Source organism: Arachis ipaensis, chromosome B4 (genome assembly GCF_059453495.1).
Source record: "Arachis ipaensis isolate K30076 ecotype BB chromosome B4, ASM5945349v1, whole genome shotgun sequence".
Taxonomy (NCBI): Eukaryota; Viridiplantae; Streptophyta; class Magnoliopsida; order Fabales; family Fabaceae; genus Arachis; species Arachis ipaensis.
Genome location: NC_142439.1, coordinates 135,381,126 through 135,405,342, shown reverse-complemented (window position 1 = coordinate 135,405,342; position 24,217 = coordinate 135,381,126). Strand labels below are relative to the sequence as shown.

Genomic DNA, 24,217 nt, shown 5'->3' with positions numbered 1-24,217 from the left:
GTATAATGGACTAAATCAGGGATAATAACCATATGTTATAAAAAGTTGATTTTGGGTTCCTCAAGGTTTGAACTCTTAATTTTTCGGATCTGAAACTTTTTATACCATATCATCAAACCACTCATCCAAAAAATGTAACTTAATAGTTGATAGGACAATGTAATACTAACAGTAATATCTCTAATACTTTTTAAACCTCCATTATACACATTGTACGCTTAGATCATTGACTCTCTATACTTTCTCTTTAATTATATTATTATCATAATTTATAATTTAAGTGTATACTAAAATCAACCATCAATATAATATATATTACAAATTTCTCTCGCAGATAATTTTGAGAGTTGAGTTAAATCTATTTAATTTTAATTTTAATATCATATTAAAATTTATTCGATTTAATTTTATTGAATTATTTATTTTTAAATATTCACATTTTAGATTATTATTGCTAGACATAAAAAAATTGTATTATAAATCTTACAATTTTTGTGAATAAAGTTTCTAAATAATTTATAAGTATGAGGCATCTTTTATCTTATAAATTTTTAGAGTTAAATTAAATTGACTCGATCTCATTTTTAATAATGTAAAAAATAAACTACAATCATCACATATCTATCATATAATATAACGGTGTTTGTTATAGTATTTAAAAATGATTATTTAATTGTTAAAAAAATTAAATATTTAATATTTAATTTAAAAATAAAAAAAATTAAAATATTTAAAATTTATCATAAAAATAAATTAAACAAAAATTAAACACCAAATTAAAAACATTATAAAATTGACTTAATATAATACTGAATATAACAAAAAGTTTCTTTTTTTCTTGTTTCCACAATTCAAGTTGTGAAAACTGAAGAGCAAAGGAAATTTCGTATAGGAAGTGCCTTCATCACTGCCAACAGAGAGCGCGTGGAAATTAATTTGGTTGGACATCAGATATAGAGTATAGACCCCTTTATTTTTTCTTAGCAAGACATGATTTATTTTACACTTCCAGTTCTTTCTTTATTCACTAAAAAGTAAAAACTAATGACTCGAAGGTCGTGAAAGGATCTTGCAATCACTGAACAGAAGATAATTAATGGTGGCAAGTTAATTATAAGTCAGTTATTTTAGAAATCTGTTATGCGGTAAGTGCCGTGTATATACTCCGTAATGAATGAGAAAATCATACTCATTTCAACATGAGTCACCTTCTCTAAGCAAAGTGATTAATTCACATGAAATAACACTGTAAATGAGAAAGCCTTTCCAATTCAAAATGGTAGCTTACAGGGGAAAAGTACCAAACATGAAAGCAGCAAAAATTCCATGGTACTCTCACACAAGGGAGAAAAGTACAAGTTGTAGAATCAATAAATTCCACTATGAATGTTGACCTATCAAAATTCAGAAGCATAACTAATATATATATACAGATGGATCAGCTCATGCTTTTACAATAAAAGACATATTACAAGATGTGTATTAAAAAGTTAAAAAGAATAATGAAATCCTCAAACATGCACAACCCTCCCTGCAAATACTTCTAACCTCTATCTACGCGCACTACTCCAGATTCAATGTACAACCACCAATATGATTTGTAAACAAGATCATGGTAAACCAGCACGGACACGACATTTTCCAGTCCTCTCAATCAAGTGATTCCAAGGCAAATGATGCATGGTCTTTAATTGGGGTGCATGATTTGTTGGACAATCATGTGGGGAACGATGAAACCCACTCAGCAATTTACTTCAACAGGGAACCAACCCATTCCATATGTGAAATGTAGAGATTCGATTCCATTATTCTTCCTTATTTGAAATTGATGATAGTTTATGTTCAAGGTCTTCAAGTAAATCTTGATATTCAACAAATTTTAGGTGCGACTGTAAAGCACAGATAACATATGCTATATTGATTATTATTGAGTGAACATAATGGCATACTATAATTTCCAACAGTAATCTAAATCAGATATACCTGCAGCGTGGTGCTGTATGCTTTCCATAGCCGAACATCATGTGGGAACAAGTCGAAAAGCACCTATAAAATCTCATCAGAAGAATGCACTTGCCAACAAAGTGAACCTTTGCTAAAATGGGAAAAGATGCCAAAACCATGTCTAAATGCCTCCCTTTACAAAAGAAAAAGCACAATGGGAGTAAAGAAAATGCTATATGCATGTAAGCAATATCACAATGCAATACTTCAGAACGTCTTAATAGGGTAGCAAGGACAACTATCCATTCTTTGAACTTTACAGAGCACATGTGAGCAAGGAGAAAGTCTGCATCCAACCGGCTCTGTAACGTTTCCATCTGAAGCTGAATGCCTTTTACAAATGCAAGATCATGTTACCACTAAATCAAACTGAGTTCCTTTTACAAATGCAACAAGCTTGGAGAGCTCTTTCCCGGACATCAGGTAACTAGCATGGTTTTCTAAAATATTCTTAACAGAGGTGCGACAGTTAAAACAATTCACTAACTTATTGAAATGCACACAAACCTTTTATCCAATAACTGCCTCCTCTCACTAGAACGAAAAAGAAAACATCCTAAAAATCTGGGGGATAATTTATCTGAATCACTTGATGTCTGGTCGTATTCCCTACCGGATCTGAGCAAGAACCTCACCTGAGCACCCAACACAGAATGTTAAGAAAAACATCACAATCGCCAGTGTAATACTACTTGACCAACTAAAGGGGAACAATGTAAGTGTTTCTGATAGAGAGACGCCTTCTACTAAAAGGTTGGGCTGTGTTACAAAAGGAGAGGTAAGTAGCCGTTAAGTGCTAGTTTTAGGAGTTGTTAGCATGGTCTAGCTGGCTGATAGATTAGTTAGACTCTATTTCTCACTGCCTATAATAATTAAGTTATAGTTAGTTTAGTTTACTATGCATTTTCTGTTGTGAATTCTGTTAGGAACTGGAGAGACTTCCTCTCCCTGAGTTGGTAGTTCTCACTGTGTAGAATCTTTTAGGAAGTGCTAATTGGCAATCCCTGTGCAGCAATAAAGTCTACATGTTCTGCTAGTGCTGATTCTATCAGTTTCAAAACGATACCAGTTCCCCCAGCAAGCTCATACAAAGATTCATCATGTGTTGCCTGTGTATGACAAACCACATCAATGATATCACTTATGTGTGTGTTTCTGTGTGTGTGTGTGTGTGTGTGTGTCTCTGAGAGAGAGAGTATATTATTAGAAGCAAACTATCCCAAACCTGTAATAACCGCAAAGCACAGTACCCACTAACAGCAGGACCCTCATGTTTAGCAATCACATGTAATAATGTAATATTTTACATAAAATAAATATGATTATATTTGATAATAAAAAGTTAAAAACATCATACAGACACATACATTTCTTTCAAGAGGGAATGACACTTCCGCAAGTTCCATGGACTCCATGCATATCTAGCAAGTGCATATCTCTGGCTGTGATTATTATTCTACTTCCTGGTCCAAACCAATCTTGATTCTCGCCTAAATTCTCTAAACAATTCACCTCATTTACATCATCAAGGACAAGAAGAACCCCTAATTTCACAAAGCATGTTTGATCATATTTTTTCCGTCTTCTGTGGCATGAAAATGACTAGTTATGTTCAAAGATGCAAGAAGGCCTCTTTGTAAGTGAACAAAACCATTTTTTGCAGACAACTCTCGGACATTTCTCATGAAGCAACAAACTTTGAACTCTCCTCGGATGGCTTCATATACTGTTCTAGCGATAGTTGTCTTACCTATGCCACCCATGCCCCATATCCCTACAAAGCAAACATCATTCAACCCAATGCCTATGAGTTTTATCGCTTCCTGCAACCTTGAAGTAATCCCAACATGATTTTTCGTGCAAGATGGCAATTTTGGAATTAGCTTTCTGTGTATGTGTTCAGCAATGCTTTCCACAAATCTTGCCTCATGTCTGAAAAATCATAAAGCGAATAAAAGTCATACTTATTGTTTGTCGACCAAGAAAACATTAGCAAAATAGTTTAACCAGATTTCTCGTTATAAAAAATAAGCAAAGATATCATTTTTCTAGCATGAAACTATGTAGTATAAATATTAGCGTAAAACCCCTCCCCGGTTCCTAACCATTTACGAAATTGACCTGACGCCCCCCTCACCATTGGAAATTAACAACGCGATCCTTAACCATTCTCTCCGTGTGACCAAAAGAACCCTCTTACCGGTTCTTCCGGTTACTTTTTACCCGAAAACCGACAAGAGGGTATTTTCGGTCACACGAGAGAATGGATAAGGACCGTGTTGTTATTTTCTAATGGTATAGTCTCCCCATACTCAATTAAGAGGTTGCGGGTTCGAGTCTTCTATTTTGGAAAAAAAAAAGTAAGAACTTTAAAGAAGGTGTAATTAAAAATTAGCTGTTAAACATTAGTAAACAAAATTCTAATTTGGTACGTCAAGACATATAGCCCATAGAACTAAACATTAAACAACACATAGGTTATTCTTTATCTTAATCACAGATCAAAACAACTGAAAACTTAAAAAAATGGAAACTAAGTTGACATTGGTACTCACTATGGCGTGCAGATTTTCTCCTTCACTCTGTAATGAATCTGAATCTGTCTTGTCATGCTTGCCAAATCTCTTGTGTTGCTGCTGCAACAAAAGATTCAAAACATGACATCTCAAGCCATCTTCCTAAAAACCCTCTAACCCATTAAAAAATTCGCTATAACCTCATTGCAACAATTTACACATGAAACCAAAATTATCATTTTTTTTCTCAAGATATTTTATGGAAAAAAAAAAAAGTAGAAAGCCATCACACATGAATTCAAATACAACCTCCAAATGCTGAATTCATATTCTTCCTCATCCCCCTTTTTCCATATTTAGATAAACACAAGATTTTCATTTCTTTCTGGGATCACATGGCAGTTGGATGGGCAATGAGCTGTGTCAAAAGCTTCAAATATGTGGAACCATTTAGCTGAAGAGATCTAAGCTAGGCAATCATACATGTGTAGAGCAACCACGAGGATGTTATTCCTACAAGGTGAAAAATCTGAGATCATTCCATATCCAGTTCAAGAGTTGCTTTTCTTTTCCCTGTTTCAGATTTTGGTTTCTTGAAATCTTGAATGTCTTGCTTACGCACCCAACGTGCACTAGATCTCCGTACTTGGATATTAATACTAGGAGTACCGGGAAATAGCATTTGGAAGCAATTGTGTTGGCATAACAGCTTACTAAGATAGTAACCGTTCACGTAGACAATGTACACATTCTCAGAAGATATACCCGACGACGCCTTCAACAAACTCTTGTTGATGAATTCTTTACCGTTGCAGATCACCGATGGTTTTTCCGATGAGAACAAAAAACCTTGTAATAGGAAGCAGAGAGCAAGTGCGATGGTTTCAGTTGAAGGGCAATTATGCGAGAATGAGACTGATACTCCGTTACCTTCTTCGTGATGCTCAAACCATGCTGGAATTTTCTTCCTACTGAACCACATTTGAAAGAGGTCTTCACGATCTTGACTAGCTGATTCTGCAAAGCCACAACACGCCTTTAATATAACATCATTCGCATTGGATGCATCCAGTGAATCACAATCCCGTGCTTGTAGTTCTCTTAGACTTAATGGAAGCTCTGGCAAAACCTTCAAGCGACGGCAATTATTTAGCTTTAGACGTGTAAGTCTGGGAAGTTCATGGATACTTATTGGAACCCTTAAAAAATTGTTCTCCGATAAATCCAAATCAGTCAAGGACGCTAAGCGGCCAAAATCGGTCGACTCTTCTCTAGATGTGCTAAAACATCCTTGTAATTTCAGGCTACTCAAAGAGGTCAAGTGAGAGAGAGAACACAAAAGTCCAACAATATTTGGGCTGCCAGAATAATCCTTAACTGTGAGGGACTCTAACCCATGAGTGCTGTATGGAACACAACTAAGCTCCACCAATCTACTCAACCTCAACTTCTTTAGGCCAACGAAACATCCAAGTGGGAAGGGAAGACTAGTAAGCTTGTAGCATCCAGTTAAGTCCAACTCAGACATGCCAGCCAAATTTCCAAGCGTGGTGGGTAGCTCTTCTATACCTGTACGTTTCAAAATAAGAATCGACAACTGTTTCATACATTTTCCAAACTCTGGCAGTCTTCTCAAACTACTGCAACATTCTAGATCTAGTCTCTCGAGTGAACTCATCTCTAATTTATCTCCAAGTGTTTCAAGTCTCTCACATCCCCTTAAATTCAATTCAACAAGGCTCTTGTGGTGTGCCAGAGATGGGTGAAAATAATTCAGCTCCTCACATCCATCAAGATCAAGCGTTTTAAGATTGGGAGCCCCAGAAAGATCTGGCATTTCCTTCAGCTCCTTGCAGTAGGAGAGATTCAAGTGCACTAACTTTTTTAGAACCTGAAAAAACATAAAGAAATATCACTTGGTTACTATTTTTGCTGGAAATGTTAATGTCATAACATTTGATAGAGCTCTTCATGAAAAGGTCTACCTTCTTTCCATCCCATAACTGTACAATTTTACTATGAGACAGATCAATTTCCACAAGTTCATAGCGTTGATGATCTCTAAAGGGCAGAGTTTCCATCGGACAATCTGTCCAGTGCAAAACCTTTAATGCACAAGGAATATCGTAGAGAAGAATGGGAAATCTCTCACCATCTAAAATGAGAAGGTTTAACTTGCATATATTTGAGAAAGATAAATATCTTATATCCAAGTCTCTCCAATTTTCTTCAATCTCACAGTACATATCATGTAGAACGATGCTATGAGTTGCTTCAATTTCCTATAGACACACAAAACTAAGTAAATAAACAAACAATTAAAAAAACTAATGAAAAAACTATACTGATTGAGATAACCATAAAAACAAAACATAGTTTTAGTTATCTGGATAGAATATTAAATACATTGTCAAATTCTTATTTTAATTCTATTCATCCTATAGTTGAGAAAAAACGACACTTACCTTCTTTTGAGTAAGTACAAAATCAACATCCTCGTAACACCACAATCTGCTACGCTTACTAGCATCATTTGGAGATTCTTGAATTACAATAAGTTTGCCCATTTCTTCAAGCAGATCATGCATCCCCAAACTCATATTCGTTTATAGTGACCAATGATCTATTAATCAAAATATCAAGACCAATTACAGCATGATGACCACATCCTTCTAATATCTTTCTTACATAATCTTGCGGATGTCCTTTAAAGAAACAAGCAATATCTAGAAAAATATCCTTTTCCATAGAATCTAAACCATCATAGCTTATTTTCAGTACGTCAATAATTTCAGAATGTGAAGACTTCTTTATTTTTTCAATGGCACTATGCCAAACCGCAATAGGTCTACCATTAAGATAGGAACCCAACACTTTAAGTGCCAATGGAAGACCACCACTGTACTTGACCACTTCTTCGGACAAATCCAAAAACCCTTCTGTAGGTTCTGCTGCTTGTTTAAAAGCTTTCAGACAAAAGAGGTTAAAGGCTTCACTTTCCACTAACCCTTCAACCATATAAGTTTCAAGCACCGCTTGTTCCTTTAGCACCTCTACGTCTCTAGTTGTGATTATTATTCTACTTCCAGGACCAAACCAATCTTGCTCCCCAGCCAAATTCTCTAATTGTTTTTCATGATTTACATCATCAAGAACAAGAAGTACCTTTTTAAGACGTAGAGAGTTTTGAATTATTGTCCTCCCATCATACTTGTTATGAACAGCATTTGAATTTATATTCACCTGATCAAGAAGTTGTTTTTGTATACGGACAATATCTTTTTTCTCACATTGCTCTCTTACGTCTGCAAGAAAGCAAGTAACTTCAAATCTACTTCGAACGGTTTCAAAAACTGCTCTAGCAATAGTTGTCTTACCAATCCCGCCCATTCCCAATAGGCCTATATAGCGAACATCATTCAATCCAAGGCCTATTTGACTAATCACTCGTTCGACTCTTGAATCAATCCCTACAAGATTCTTCATTGAAGAGGACAACTTCGGAATCAATATTTCATGGATATGCTGAGCAATGTTTTCCACAAGTACTGCCTCATCTCTATTCAGGGAATGATAATTTTTGTTAGTCTCGCAAAACTGCAAAACATTAGAAGAATCATAAAGCAACAACTTCTATTTTAAAAATTATTATTAGAGAACGAAAAACAATATACATATTGCTAAAGTAATTTTGACAATTCACACATGGGTCTCTCTAATATAAAAAATTAAGCCACATATCACACCAATCCAATTACTTAAAAACAATATACATATTGCTAAAGTATTTTTGACAATTCTTATTTATTGAGTTAAAATAAATGCCTTTACCGTTTTTTCTGAGTTAAAAAATAAATAAATAATAAAAAATAGAAAGAAAGTAATAAACATTATCCTTATTATGCAATTTGCTATAGTTAAAGCCCTTAAGCATATTTTACTTCTTTTCTATGATTAATCTATTATAGAAGTTTTTTGGAAAAAAAATTGACACAGTGATTCAAAATGACTTTATAAAATTGACCCTGCATTCGTTATCAAGTGGAGCATTGCTGCATTAGCATCAAAATGGTTATATAAAGGACGATATAGAGCATTTGAATTTGTTGTGTAAAGATGTAAAATTTTTTATTTGTAAATATGGACAATACGGTGCCGTAGGCTTTTTTTTTTTTAATCCCATGCATATCAAATCAGTCATTAGACAATCCAACATTTGTGTATAAATTAAACATGTTATTTTACAGATTTATATACTTTATACTTTAATATATATTTTATTCAATAATTATTTTTTTATGAATATATAACATAGTTGATGACTTTGAGATAAGAAGTGAGATCTAATCTATAGTTTTGTTGGATTATGGATTTAAAAGTTTGAACGTGAATAGTTCATAAATTGTAGAAATAACAAATGAAGTCAAGGATTAGTTAGCTTACTGATTTTTTGAGCTCCAACCAGAATAAGCAGCAACTTGAGATAACGCATCTCTCCATCTTTGAACCTTCTCACCGTCATGTCTCTGTTCGTGTTTTTTGAAAGCTTCCTCAAAGGTACCTATCTGATACCTCACATCACAAGGCTTCACATGGTAGAACACTGTCTCGATCTGTAGCCCCAATTTGTTGTTGCAATCAAGGATTTTGCATAGTTCATCCAAGCACCATGTGGATGAAGCGTAGTTTGGTGAGAAAACTATGACTGCAAACATAGACTCTTCAATTGCTTTGAGGAGTTCATCTGAAATAACATCGCCTTTGTGAAGGTTGTTATCATCTTTGTAGGTTGTGATTCCCTTTCTGTTGAGGGCGGCATATAGATGGCTAGTAAATCCTCTGCGAGTGTCTTCACCCCTGAAACTCAAGAACACGTGATAGGTGCATGCTCTTGTTGGTGGTGGAATTGAACCAGAAGAGGAGCCGGATGCCATATGTTAGAGCTTAGAAGCTTCAAGAACTGAATTGTATGAGTAGCAGAAGATCCAAGAGTTGTGTGTGGTTGAAGACGGAATCAGAGTTAACGAGATCACTCAAGAAAGACTTGTGTGCAAGAGAGAAAGGAAAGTGAGGTGGAGGTTGCTTTCTGCTTGGTGCGAATAAATAATATATTAATGAATGAGACACGAAACAGTGAAGACACGAGTCAACACTTTTTAACTTTAATATTGAAGAAATGGTTCTGCTTTGAGTTGTTATTGAAAGTTGGTGTATTTCACCTAGCTCTGCAGGTTACATTCCAAGAGATTGGAGGGTCAGTTTTCGTTCAGATGAAATTAGAGGGTCAATTTTTTAATTTTCAATTTAAATTTTTTTTATTTGTAAATCTGACCCATTAATTTGTCGTATGATAAAAATAAAAAAAATTAACCACCCACAAATTGAATTCGAACTTATCATTTTAGAAATTTGACTAAGATTTTAAAACACCTAGCTTTCCCATGACTGAAAATAACGACAATTTCCGTTACTTAAAAAATGATCCAAGCTCAATTCGTTTTTTTTTCCCCTTATTTTTATACTGACTAGTCACTAGCAATTTATTATATTATTATTATTATCATAACGATATTAGGCTTAGTACACGTTGTAATAAAATATATATTAGAATACAAAATATATAATAAAAACAAATTAAATAATATATGTATTTATATATAAATATATAATAACTGATTTTAGTAGTTAATTTAGTATTTTTTATTATCATAATATATAGAATTTAGCAAATTTATACTCTAAAAATACATTTTAAAATAATAATAAAAATTTTTAATAACGAGTATCTATTACTACATCTAACTAATAACGAAAATTTAATTTGGACCGATTTGAGATAGGACACGTAAATTTTATCTGCGTCGGATTTAAGACAATAAAACTAATTCGAATTTAGGATCCTAACAATAGACCTAGGTTGATCTTACTCACTTAACTTAATATTTTGAGTCATTACTGTAATAAATACTATACTATTAAATATGATTATATTTAGTATATATAAAAGTTAGGTATACTTACAATAGATTTTATAATCAAACTAAAAAAATTTCTAATTATCTTTTTTATTTTATTTTAAATATTATTTACTATTTTATTGAAAAAGTGAATAATAATAATAATTATTTACATAATTAAAATAGATCATCCTAATATATACATAACACTACATATATCAAAGATTATTATATGTGATAAATTATTTCTTTATTTTTCTAAAAATAATTTATATGTAAATTAACTAATCTTTATAACATACGATCTATTGCATAATTTTTCTCCTCTTAATATGGATAAATTGATGAATTTAATATATAAAATATAATTTATATTATTTAACATACGAAATAAGTAACTTAAGCCATTATCTAAGATAATAAATATAATAGTATAAATACCTACATATTTATTAGTATTAAAAAAAATACAAATAATATAAACATGATTTTTTTGGTAGAAAAATAATAATAAAGGTTATTAATTAAGTTAATTACATAATAAAAAATTATGAATAATTTTTTAAATAATAAAAAATAATATCACTATTTTCACATATTAAAAGTTTATAAAAAAATTTAGACAATAAATCAATCCTCAATAAATTATACATTAGCTCTGTTAAAAAAAATTAACTAATACATTAGATATTATTATTTGTGTACTAATATATATATATATATATATATATATATATATATATATATATATATATATATTATCAATTATTAAGTTATAATTAATTTCTAACTCAATTTTTGGTAATTAAAATTTAAATGATTGAAATTATTAAATACTGAATATTTTGCAGCTAACTAATTTTGTTTTTGTTATTAAAATTTTAAAAAAGGTGAGTTGTTAATCAATTCTGAATTCAAATTTAAATTTGTTTAAGAAAATATTTTGAATTTTTTTCACTAACCAAAATTAATTTTAAAATGAAAAAATATCTTATACATCATATTATAAAATAGTGTAGTCATTCATTTTTTTCTTTAATGGCAATTATTGTCAAATAAAATGATATAAAAATAGAAAAAAATATATTCCAATCTAGGAATAATAATTCATTTTTCAATAGAATAAATTATATATTGAATAACAAAAGTTATTATAGTTTCTTTTTACACAAATTAATATACTCAACTATGGTGTTTTGGTAATATTACCAAAAAATATTAATTAATCTAATAGTTTTTGTAATGACATAAGTAAGTTTAGAAGCTTAAAAATTATGTCATAAAATATAAAATTTTAACCGGTAATAACGTTGATCATATTGTTTGACTTCCTGAATGAATATGATAGTAATAAATAAAATTATCACAGTTCAATTTTAACAAAGGCAAATCTCCACATGTATTGCTATCATCAATGACAATTGTTCTATTTTCAAGACAAATACTATTTTCTTTTACTGTATTTTCTAACTTGGCAGGTCGAGAACTAATCCTCCACGGATTGAAGCTCCATTTATTAAGGATCTGCCGCTAGCCAATGAGTTATTACATATACAAGGCGAAATTCGAAACTCTAATACTTACTTAGGTAGACGAGTGAAATGACCACTAAATCAATTCAAATCGATTAAGACAAATACTAATTATTTTTAATATTTTTAACATTAAAAATAATTAAACTTTGATTTTAATTATAATTTTGTAAAATATTTATAGTAATAATTATTATATATATTTTTTGTTTAATCTCTTTTAATAAAAAAAATTTATATATTTTTATTAATTATCCCATAAAGTGTACACTAGTTAATTAATAATAATTGAGTTGTAAATTATTTGGATTATACTTTCCACATGCAAGGGTTATTCAGTTGTTACACAATAAAAACCAGTTCAATTTTTACTAGCAGACTAGCAGATGCACTATAAATAACTACCTTTAACGTAAACTACGTTCGGAAAAAGAAAAAGGAGACAACGATGGTTAAATACAACTACAGTTTAAAGCAAGCAAACCAGAAGTCAGATGCACAAGTACAGCCTTAACCAAACATACACATACCAATACAAATACTTCAGAAGCAGTACTTAATTTTGAAAGTTACTTAAATGATATAACAAGAAATCAACAATAGGCGTTAAATCTAATAGTACCTGCTCATCTTCAACCTACTACGCTGCTCTCTTTAGGATAGGATCACTACTGAAGCCGCTTCCTTCTCTTTGCCACCTCATCTCTAGGAATGGCACAAAATTAAAGCCGACACATGTCACATTTCCGAGGTTTGATTACTGATTTGTCACACTTCCTAGACAACTGCTCAAAGAAGAAAAGAAAATGTAGAAGGAACAAGGTTATTCGATTTGCAAGAATATCAATGATAAGAGTAGTGCATTTCTTTTCTTAATGTCCTTTTTATCCAAATTATCTAGGCTTTGATTTCGATAAGGTCAACTTAGCAACAGTGTAAATGTGTAATACAATGTTGGTACACAAAGGGAACATTAAGCAAAATTCACATTGTCGATAAAAACATGTTTTACTAAATAAAAAATAAGAACTATGCTTCTCAGTAAAATAGTGGTTTGTAGTCTTGTTTTTTGGATCCATATTACAAAATAGATGATTTTTTCATTTATTTATGATGAAATTATGAAATAAGCACCAACAAAAGAAGAATAATGCACACTAGGATGGTAAATGCAAGTGTTCTCATACCAACTAGAAGGTCACATGAACATGTACACTCTGCTCCCCTTCTCGATTTGGTATCTGAGTTCCTACGCCATTGCTTTCCTTCTTCAGTAAGGCTGACATTGCACTAAATCGTTCTGCATACTCTAACATCAATGATATTTCTATATCACATCTATTCTCCAATGCAAGAAAGAATCTGGACTCTACTTTTGCATATCTCTGCATAATATCCAAGACCAATCCCAACTTCTTTCCCAACTCCAATGTCAACTCCTCCTTCAATCCCTGAGACAGTAAACAACTGTCTAAGTCTGAGATGCGTATCGGCTGGACCCCGCACTCTTTGACACTACTCAATCCAACAAGGTTATCCCCATTATCAGTTGTTTCACAGAATTGAAAACGAAGTTGAACTTCATGATTTTCAAGAATGCTGCGACAATGGAACGCATCATACCATACATAAACATGATCCGCCGAATCACTGATAATATTGCCATCTAATATACCACTGCATCCTACCTTTCTGCTATCTGCCGAGTAGCATTGACATCGGATGTTAACATTACTCTTCCCCTTTGAAAGAACCACACAGTAAATGAAACCCAGACAGTTGGAAGGCTCAGGAAGTTGAATGGTTATGGAGGATGACTCAGTTCTTCGATATGCGAACTCCCTTGGGACTCTGCTTCCTGCAAAACAAACCCCAACTCTTGTATTGTATTTATAGCAGTTTGATGCATTAAAAAATGCATCGTTCATCATTATTAACTGGGCGCATTCCTCAATGATCTCAACTGAATTTTCACTCAGTTTCGTGCATTTTTTTAATGAAATGAGTGTGTCCTTTCCTTTCATTTTCCCTAAAAAACTCATCAAAGTCGATACCGACTCCAAGGATGTGCAATTATCTGCCCAAAACTCTTTGATTAATGGTGGGAGCTCTGGTAGAGACCGAATCTTGCAGCAATTCTTTAAGGACAGAATCTCCAACTCCTTAAGATTCTTGATGCTTGCCGGCAGCTTCTCCACACTGCTTCCATCTAGCCTTAATTCATTAAGCTGAGATAAGAAACTGATGTTGTCAGGGAGTTCACAGAGTTTATCACATTGCTTCAAATGTAGTATTTTTAAAGCCTGTAGGCCGCTGCATAGGACATGTAGCTTCTGTTTGTTAATCGATTCATTGCTAGATATTTTAAGCTCCTCAAGAGATTTCAGGGAAGATAATTCATCTGGAAGATTCTCAAGTCCTAAACCTTCAAGATTGAGCCACACAAGCTTGTGAAGACGCCCAATTGATGAGCACAATTTCTTGATTCCTGTATTGCTTAAATCCAACCTTTCAAGTAAATCTGATGTCACTGAAAATTCCTCAAGACTTAAGCAGCCATCAAGATTGATTTCCTTCAAAGATGGTAAATGCTTCTTACATTCAAGTCTCTCTAGTTTTTTGCACCCATCCATCTTCAAAGTAACAAGTTTATCCACAGATAAATCAGATACATGTATGGCACATAAACTTTCACAACCTGAGAGATACACCCATTTAAGTTTAGGCGCCTTAGACAAATTTGGAAGCTTCATCAACTTTTTACATCCACTTAGGTCAATTTTCTCTAAATTCTCAAGATCCTGTGACAATGCAAAATAAAATTCACAATGTGAAACTCTCTTAAGTAACGCCAAAAATATATGCATACATTCATGTGCATGTACGAGAAAGAGTGTGTGTATGTATACACAAACATACGCGCACACATTTCGTATTTACATACCTGCACTTGCTGCCAAAGTTCTTCAACATTGCTGTCCCGCAAGTGAATCTCAAAGAGCAGCTTAGCACCAAATTTTGGTGGAAGAGACTTAAAAGGGTATCCATTCCATTCAAAGTACACCAACTTATTGGAAATGGACTTGAGAAGTTCAAGATGGGACACATTCCATGATATTGATTTACCGAATCTAAGAAATCTTAAATTGATCATCTTGTTGAATGCATTAGCACTCAAGTCGAAATCAATTTCAAATGAGTTTAATGTTATGCCTTTAACCATTGGAGCCTCCTGATACATGAAAGTCAAAAACTCTAAATTAGCCATAATTTCCATCTAAAAACATGAATTTAAAAAAAAAAAAAAGTCAGGGTATCTCTTACTTTTTCAGATTGCAGCGCATCAGAAACGTCTTCCCTATCCCTTAGTCGACTTCGTCCACTGGGGTCCTCACATTCTTCACTAACTATCTTCCAACCCACTTGTTGCAACAAGTCATGCATCCGTATTTTATTGTTGGATGATATTGTTATTAGAGCTTTATTGACAAGCGTGTCTATTCCACATTCTGCATTCAAACCACTAGCGCTAAGCATCCTTTTGGTAAGGTCCGCATCTTCTCCCTTGAAAAAGAATGCAATGTCTAAAAATATGTCCTTCTCTTGTTTATCCAATCCGTCAAAACTCACTTGTAACACCCTCTGAACTCCATCAAGGGGATACTTCTCGATTTTTCTCAATGCATCTTCCCAAAACTTGAGATTTTTTGTATGCAGAAATCTTCCAAAAACTTTTAAAGCTAATGGAAGCCCGCCAGCATAACGAACTGCTTTTTCTGAGAGATCCTTAAATTTCTCTTCAGGAAGTTCTTTCTCAAAGGCATGTAAGCTAAAAAGATTTAGAGAATCAGAGTCATTCAACACCTTGAGCTCATATATTTCATTAACTTTCCATCCTTGAAGTATGTCCCTATCTCTTGTCGTTATAATGAGTCTGCTACGTTGGTGTATGTCACCGACCTCTTGAAGTAAAACTTCTAATTGGTCAACACAACTCACATCATCAAGTACAATGAAAACGTTCGAACTCCTGATCTTTTTCTTAATTGAGGAGGATTTTTCAAAATCACACGAATGAATTGGTTCATTTAGCAAACTGAGAAGCTTGTCAAGTAAGTATGTCTTCCCACGTCTGTCAAATTTTTCTCTTACACCTTCCAAGAAGCATGAACTGTCATATCGGGGAAAGTGTTTGGCAAACAGAGCTCTAGCAATGGTTGTCTTACCTACTCCACCCATGCCCCAAATTCCAATTACTGAATGCTGTTTCAGCAATGACTCAAGTTCTTCAAAGACTTCATCATTTCCAATGACACCTTCTATTTTATTGGGGCATTTCTGGTACAGCTTTGTCCTAATATCCTTAACAATATCCTCGACAAGTTGAGACTCGTCCTCCCTAACATATAAATAAGAGAAATGTTAACTGTTAAGGGTCAATATTTTGTATTAATATTAGTTAATATTTTTTACTAATATTTTATTTTATATTATTAAAATTTAATATTTAATATTCAAAATTAATTAAATATTATGAAAATCATAAATTTTATTAGTGATGTAATATTATTATATAAATAATAAACAAAAAAATATAAGGATGTAAATATCAACAGGAAAAGGCTATAAAGGATTGAGTGCTTTCCTTCAAAGAAATATGCCAATGATGGAGGTATAAAAAGTTAAAAACACTAAAGTGACTAATTTAAAATATTTAAAAAATAAATTTTAAAGAAAGATAATCTTTTAAAAATAAATTTATTAACAATAACAATAACAATAACAATAATAATAATAATAATAATAATAATAATAATAATAATAATAGCCAAAGTAGTAATTATTATAAATTTTATCGTAATAATAATAGCCAAACATGCATACATAATTTATTATATTTTGTAACTTTGTTTTATGCGTGTTGGATGGATATATGTTGGATTGTTGGCCAAAAGCCCAAAACATTGTTGACTTTCTTTTCTTGTTATCGTGCGGGTGTGCATGAGTCGGGTAAAATCGGGTTTGATGTGATCCAGATCTGATCCGAAATATATATCGGGCTTATTTGTTGGATCCGAACCTGATCCAAGACCCGATAAAACCTATACATTTTCGGACCACGATTATACCGAGTAAAAACCAAGTGAAAATTGGGTCGTTAACATTATATTACCTTGATACCTTCGTGTAAGTTAGCATGTAAAAATATCAAAATTCCAAGACTCCAACCATTATTTGACATGGTAAAATTCACTTTAGAAAAATATAACAAAAACCAACTCTTCTCTAAAATTAAAGTATAACTATAATCAATACTAATATTGCCTAATAACACTAAATATTTAAATCAATACAAATAACACAATATTATGCATTAGTCTAAAGTCTTATGCATTTTAAACATAAAACATTAACTTATAGTCTTATATATAATTACTAATAACACAAAATATTAAGGTTTACAATACTTAAATTCCATATAATAATAGCCATCATCCATCACTAATAATATAAAATATTAATTGTATATGATGACCGAGCCACCGGACCGATTTCGGGTGACCCTGAACTATGGCACGGACCCGACCCGAAATAATGATCGGGTCTATTTTTGAGACCCTTACCCGATTCTAAACCTGATAAAATCACACTAAATTAGTCCCTAAAGTATTCGGGATCGGATCGGGTCTTCGGACCGAGCTGGGCCATGCACACCCGTATGTCTGACCATTTAACATGACTCATAAAATAATATTAACACACAAACTGATCTGAAATGCACTAATTTAAGAGATCGAGTTCTTTGAAATTTGAATACATGAAAATTGATTAGAAATGCTCTGGGTTACTTTTGTAAATAATTTTTTTTATGTATCTCCCTCACCGCCGCTTCCATTGCCACCCTTCTTAAACAGTGAAAACTCACTCTATCAGTGAGCAGAGAAAGCTCACAACAAAGTATCCGATTGCAAAGCTTCAATGGGGATACTGCAAAAGCTAGAAAGCCAAATTAAAGTCTTTTTATATTCTTTGCTTTGTAAAAACTTTGGCATAAAGTAGAGAGCAGAATTCTATAGTTTCCGCAGATCTTCGGATCAAACTTCAAAAAGAAATTGCCGTGCAGCCAAAGGGGGATGGGCTCACTCGCGCACCCATCCTTAACAATAAGCATCGACCAGGTTACTCACAAATTCTAATTAAACTTAGAATGTTACCATATATATCGTTCTTCCGCAAATTAAATTATAAATAATCAACTTAAAAAAAAAAGTTAGGTGAGAGTTACCTGTACTTATTAGAGTCCCATCCAGATAAATTGGCAGCTTTGTTGAGAGCCTTTTTCCAACTAGACACCTCCACCTGGAAGGGCACATCTTTCCTTAGATCTGGCTCAAGGTTCGCAAGTGCTTCCCCATAACTCCCTGTCTGCTTCCGTACGTGTGACGGATCTGTCTTATAGAACACAGGTATAACTACCTGCTCCTGTTTGCTTCTGCATTCCATTATTTTGACCAGCTCTCTCAGGCACCATTTTGAAGAAGCATAGTTTTCGGAGAAAACCACGATGGACATGTGTGAGTTCTTGATTGCTTGGGAGAGTTCGGGCCAAACCTCTTCTCCTCTCTTCATCTTGGTATCTATGTATATTTCTATCTTCTGTCGCTCAAGAGCAGAGCGTAGATGGCTTGTGAAGCCGGTACGGGTGTCCTCGCCTCTGAAGCTAATGAAAACATCGTACTTCTTGCCAGAGGAAGACGTCGACATGGTGCCGATTAGCTCGTTTTCGCTAATTAACACGGAGAAAATTGTAAAACGAAATTGTGAGATGTGAAAAGGGAAAACTTGGTAGGACTGAGAGATAATGACGAGATGAAAGATTCATCGTCAACGGCGACTTGGCTTTAGAAATTAATATTAATAATTCTTAATATATAAAAGTAAATCTACCATACTTTTTAAGACATCTTTTTCATGTCAACAACTTTATTCTCTGGTTAGTAGATGTATATGATGAAACATAAACAAAAAAATATAGACATTAAAGATATGGACATAAAATATTTGTATTGATATATTGTGTTTGATAAAAATAAAAAACAAGACACACATATTTAAAAAAGATTAAATTATCCTTCGTTCAACTATAAATTTTACTATTATTACTGTACATCCATTACTCTAAACATTGCATGTTATTACCATTGAATTTTTATCTCTTTTAATATTTTTTATTTCTTCTAATATCATCTTAAATTATCATTTAAATATTAAATATATATTTTTTTCTAAAAAAAATAGAAAACTAAAATTTAGAATTTATCAAAGATTAATCAAAATTTAAATAAATAAAAAATTAAATGTACAATTTTTTTTCTTGAAGAAAATAAAAAGATAAATTTAGTTGTAGAATCTAAAAGAGAAAGAGAAAAAAGAAAGGTTTAGGGAGATAAGAGGAAAAATTTTAAAATTTCAATAAGGGTAAAAGAGTAAAAAATTAGTGTCTCACAAGTTGTGCCTTAGTGTCTCACTAAATTGGAGGTACACAAATTTAGTGTCTCCGTGTTCTTCCGTGTTTTTCAAAAATCTGTGTCCAACTCAAAACTCTAAGGTGTAAGGGGAAAAGAGTAAAAAATTAGTGTCTCACAAGTTGTGCCTTAGTGTCTCACCAAATTGGAGGTACACAAATTTAGGCTTAGTTTGGTAAAGCTTTTGCTTTTTAAAAGTAGCTTATGAAAGCTGTCTTTTAAAAGACAACTTTTTAAAAGCTGCAGCACTTACGTTTGGTAAAATCAAATTAAAAATGGCTTTTAATAAGTACAAGCACCATAATTGTGTTTGGTAAAACAGCTTTTAAAAGTTGAAAAAATTATAATAAACATGTTTATAACAAAAAAATAATTTCTTTTTTCAAATTCTTTAAAATTTTATATAATATTTTAAAATAAAATAATGTTAAAATAAAAAATTCATAATAAACATAAATATAATAAATAAATTCTTCTATTTTTTAACTTTAAAATTTTATATAAGTATCATAAAAATTTATTTTATCCTAAACATCATTACTAAAAATATTAAATTACCTAAATTACTATAATCTAATTTTTTCCACCAATCAAACTTGATGCTATATTATTTCGAACCATCTCCATAGTTCCAAGAAACTCATCTCCAACTTTTTCAACTCCATTTTCAGCTTCACCTTCATAGCTATATCCATCTTCTTCTTCAAGCTCAACGTCCATCTGATCATATTTTTTAAACTTACGATCACTTGTAGAATAACGTCTAATGTAGTTATGCAGAGCCATTGTTGCAATAACAATTTGAATTTGTTTTTTATAGCTAAAACTAGGCATATCTCGTAAAATTTTCCATCTCTTTTTCCAAACTCCAAATGTACGTTCTATCACGCTTCTAAGTGAAGAATGAGCATAGTTATATATTTCGTAGTATCCAGAAGGTCCATTAACACGACGAAATTCTGGCAAATGATATGTTGCTCCTTTGTATGGTCCTAGATAACCTTTCTTTTCTGGATAGCCTGCATCTACTAAATAGTATTTACCTGTATATTATTAAATGAAAGAAAACATGATAAGAAATTAAATCTATATATGGAGTATATAATTTAATCTTAAAGATAATCAAGTATTATCTGGTGGAGGTTTTGGAAAGTTCAACTCAGATGTACCAATTGCATATAAAAATACTCTTGTGTCATGAGCTGTCCCTTCCCAACCGGCCAAAGCAAAAATAAATTCCATATCAAAATTACATGCAGCCATAACATTTTGGGTTGGAATTCCTTTTCTACCAATAAATCGAATTTGGTCTTCAGTAGACACAATCATTGGCACATGAGTTCCATCTATAGCACCAATTGCATCCTATGATTAACATGATTAGAACATTAATTTTACAAATACTATAAAGCAAATTTAATACCAACACATGCAATGAAAGATAATACTTTTTTTGGTAATTATTTATAATATTTTTTAAAATAAATAATATATAAATTACCTTAAAGTGAGGCTAATATCTATCATCATTCTTTAATTTTGTAGGCACTTCTTTAAAATCACGATCCTTTGGTTGTATAATGTCTATGGCCATTTTGCACACAACTTGTAGCACTTCTTCAAATTTTCGACTTATTGTTTCACCGGAATGTTGAAACCACTCCTTAGTTGACTTATTTGAGTTTCCACCTCCTAGTACAAATAGGAACATTGCTAGCATTTCTGCAGCACTTATTCTCCTTGAGGCACATAAACCATAGTTTGTTTTCAAATCATAGCATAGTCTTTTGAAAACATCTTTTTCCATCCTAAACATGCTGCAACAACGGCTATTATTCCCTTCTAATATCTCTTTAAGCCATTTGTTTCCTGTTTGTGTAGAAGTCATGCATGATCTTTTATAGATATACTTATTATAATATTGGAAGACCAAACATGCTGTGGAAGTTAAAACTCGATCAAATTCTTCCTCTTCCTCTTCATCATAATCAATTTCCATATTCCAATACACCGTATAATAATTATATTAAAAGAAAGAACACAAAGATTAAAAAAAATAGAATAATATATCAAGAAAGAAAAGTATTGTAATTTTTATTTGCAATAAAGAAGATCAAATAAAATAAACAAATCCAAGCAAATGAATGTAAACAGCAGACACAACTCATGGTCTATAAAATGAATGTAAACAAATCTTAAAAAAGCTTTGTAAATAAATTATTCTCCTTCTCCTCTTGGACATTCTTTTCGTTCATTAACCACGCAATTTTGACTTCTTTATGCTTTAAGGCAACGAACAGCTCTCTTTTATCTTTATCCAAGAAGAGTCGAGTTGCAAACATATAAATTTGTCCAAGTGGATCTATATCCGGTATAGCATCCAATTCTTCTATTGCTTGAGTTATACTAGGTCCCAAAGTATCATTTTTATTGGAGCTCCTACGTTCCACAGCCTCACAAAGTCTATCAATTTGGTGTGATAATTTCTGAGCACCTCCAACTTTTTTTGCTTTCTTGTAAGTATTAGCATTAGTGAAATTTTTCATTTTTCTTTTAATGTTTATAACACTAGACTCAGGCTCTATATCAGAATCTTCACTATCTTCAAGTTGTGTATCTTTCTTAATTGAAGAAGGAACTATTCCGGAAGATGGAGTCCAAGCGTCTTCTCCTGTTGCAGCTGTTCTTTGAAACATCCTATCCAATGTTGCCTCAAAATCTGGATGAATCCCTTCTTTTCTAAATTTTTTAGCCTTTGGAATAACCTACATAAAATATTGATACTTAGTACTAATTATATATATCAATATGTATGCTACTATGCTTACTAAACTAAGCTTAAGAATACTAACCGCTAATTTTTTAGCCCACCACTCTTCACTTGCATCAATTGTCTTTTTAGCAGAATCCCATCCAAGTCCAGTCTCGTTCCCTTTCAATTGCTTCCAATTCTTCCAATCTACTTTCAACTGATCCCATTTGTTTCTCAATTGTTTTCTATTATATTCTTTTCCCGTAGCTTTTGTGAATTCAGCTATCAATTGTTTCCAACCTTTGGTATCAAAATGTGTGCCCGGTTTGCTACCAGCTTCAATACTTTTCACACACAAAACACAAAAGATGTCTACTAGATTTTTGTTCCATTGTGCAATTTCTTTTCCATCATTTTTCTCTTCAGATGTGATCAAATTCATTGTTGTATCCATCAAACTTATCATATGATAACAAAAATTATTCCATAAGTTCATACAAAAATTGAAAGATTGAAAACAAAGTAAATCATAAAATTTTAAGTCAGGTATACCTAAATACTTGTTATGTGGTACACAATAATAAATTTTATAAAGTATTATTATCAATTAATAAGACTAATAAACATACAATATTATTCTATTCTAGTAGGCCAATAATAACACAGGAACCAGATATATTATAAAAACAAAAGAATCATAGAATAATTAATTAACATTACTTGAAAAAAAAATCACAAGAAACAATAAACTGATAATATGATTCATGAATCAAATTTTGGAGTTCTAATTGAATCAATTAACACTTTATTTTGATACTAACTCAAATTTTAGAGACTAATAATTAACATATTTACTTGATTTATTCTCTGTACTAATATAAATAGATTTATCATTAGTCAATAATAAAATTTGTATGTAATCCAATGTTAGTACTGGGTACGTCCATTACCCACCTATGTATATTGGCTCACCTTTACAGATCATAAAAAATGGGACACATATCTCAAATAAACTACTCTTATGATTATATATCTATATTTACATATGTATATACATGTTGTTATTATAATTTGGACTAATGCTCATGCAAAAAAAATTTTATGATTGGTTTTCATAAACCATGTCAACCTCTTTCCGTTTCAAAGAACAGAAAAAAACAAACAAACATAATAGATCTACTGAAAAAATACAAAATTAACACAAAAAAAATAATATAAATAGATAGAAGTTCATACCTAATATGTGATAGAAATGTATTTGTGTTGAAATTTGTGAAGATTAGGTTGAAAAATAAAAAAATATATGAAGATTGTGTTAGATTTTATGAAGGTTAGGAAGAGAAGTTAGAAATATATGAAGATTTTAATGGCAATATAATAGCGGGAAATATGTGCGGGAAAATGAAAAAAATTTGGTAAGCATAAGCCAGCTTTGAAAAGCTCCCTCCTAAGTGCTTTCAAAAGCACCCCTAACTTTTAAAAGCCGCAAGTACAAGCACTTGAGCTTTTTAATTTACCAAACGCAAAATGACGTGCTTGTGCTTTTTAAAAGCACAAGCACCTCCTGAAAAAGCTTTACCAAACCAGTATTAGTGTCTCCGTGTCCTTCCGTATTTTTCAAAAATCTGAGCTCTCGACAACTAGAGAGACTTCGGGAAGGAATTAAGTGAGAGAACATAAGATGAGAAGACACCATATCTAACTCAAAACCTTAAGGTGTCAAGTAAATGGGTCTCTCATCTTATAAACTCCCAACTCTTCCATGCTTTCTTTGATGTGGGACTAACTTCAACACTTCTCACAGTTGCAACATTAACATATGTCTCAGTGTCTATGTCTCTCAAACCAAACGCTGCCTTAGTGACTTAACAAAATTTTAGAATCAACCACTTAATTTTTATCAAATCAATTATTATTTCTAAATTAACAG

The 24,217-nt window shown here is 32.1% G+C and overlaps 3 protein-coding genes and 1 pseudogene across 6 annotated transcripts; all 4 read right to left on the bottom strand.

The window, feature by feature from the left end:
- Positions 1 to 1,243: 1,243 nt before the first annotated feature.
- Positions 1,244 to 9,160, bottom strand: LOC107635077 (disease resistance protein Roq1-like; annotated as a pseudogene). Its single transcript, XR_015880844.1, has 7 exons — positions 8,964 to 9,160; positions 6,986 to 8,117; positions 6,506 to 6,802; positions 4,830 to 6,411; positions 4,560 to 4,637; positions 1,984 to 3,936; positions 1,244 to 1,889 (listed from the first exon to the last, which is right to left on the bottom strand). The product of XR_015880844.1 is annotated as a disease resistance protein Roq1-like (transcript).
- Positions 9,161 to 9,454: 294 nt separating this feature from the next.
- On the bottom strand, positions 9,455 to 18,925 carry LOC107635073 (disease resistance-like protein DSC1). 3 transcript variants are annotated; one of them, XR_001619134.3, is made up of 6 exons: positions 18,296 to 18,925; positions 15,334 to 16,408; positions 14,954 to 15,241; positions 13,197 to 14,810; positions 12,632 to 12,794; positions 9,455 to 9,745 (listed from the first exon to the last, which is right to left on the bottom strand). XR_001619134.3 is itself a non-coding variant. In XM_016338432.3 (5 exons), the coding sequence occupies exons 1-4, from the start codon at positions 18,772 to 18,774 to the stop codon at positions 13,200 to 13,202; spliced, it is 3,453 nt and encodes a 1,150-aa protein (XP_016193918.1). In that variant the 5' UTR covers positions 18,775 to 18,925; the 3' UTR covers positions 12,462 to 12,794; positions 13,197 to 13,199. The 3 variants fall into 3 exon arrangements, 1 of the variants encoding a protein (XP_016193918.1); XR_001619135.3 differs by having other exon boundaries at positions 9,455 to 9,606; XM_016338432.3 differs by lacking the exon at positions 9,455 to 9,745 and having other exon boundaries at positions 12,462 to 12,794.
- A 1,183-nt stretch (positions 18,926 to 20,108) lies between these two features.
- Positions 20,109 to 21,534, bottom strand: LOC107637139 (uncharacterized). Its single transcript, XM_016340583.1, has 3 exons — positions 21,085 to 21,534; positions 20,789 to 20,900; positions 20,109 to 20,578 (listed from the first exon to the last, which is right to left on the bottom strand). The coding sequence occupies exons 1-3, from the start codon at positions 21,532 to 21,534 to the stop codon at positions 20,109 to 20,111; spliced, it is 1,032 nt and encodes a 343-aa protein (XP_016196069.1).
- Positions 21,535 to 21,730: 196 nt separating this feature from the next.
- Positions 21,731 to 22,729, bottom strand: LOC107637140 (L10-interacting MYB domain-containing protein-like). The gene is made up of 2 exons (XM_016340584.1): positions 22,388 to 22,729; positions 21,731 to 22,300 (listed from the first exon to the last, which is right to left on the bottom strand). Exons 1-2 carry the CDS (start codon positions 22,727 to 22,729, stop codon positions 21,731 to 21,733), a joined length of 912 nt encoding a protein of 303 aa, XP_016196070.1.
- Positions 22,730 to 24,217: the final 1,488 nt, after the last annotated feature.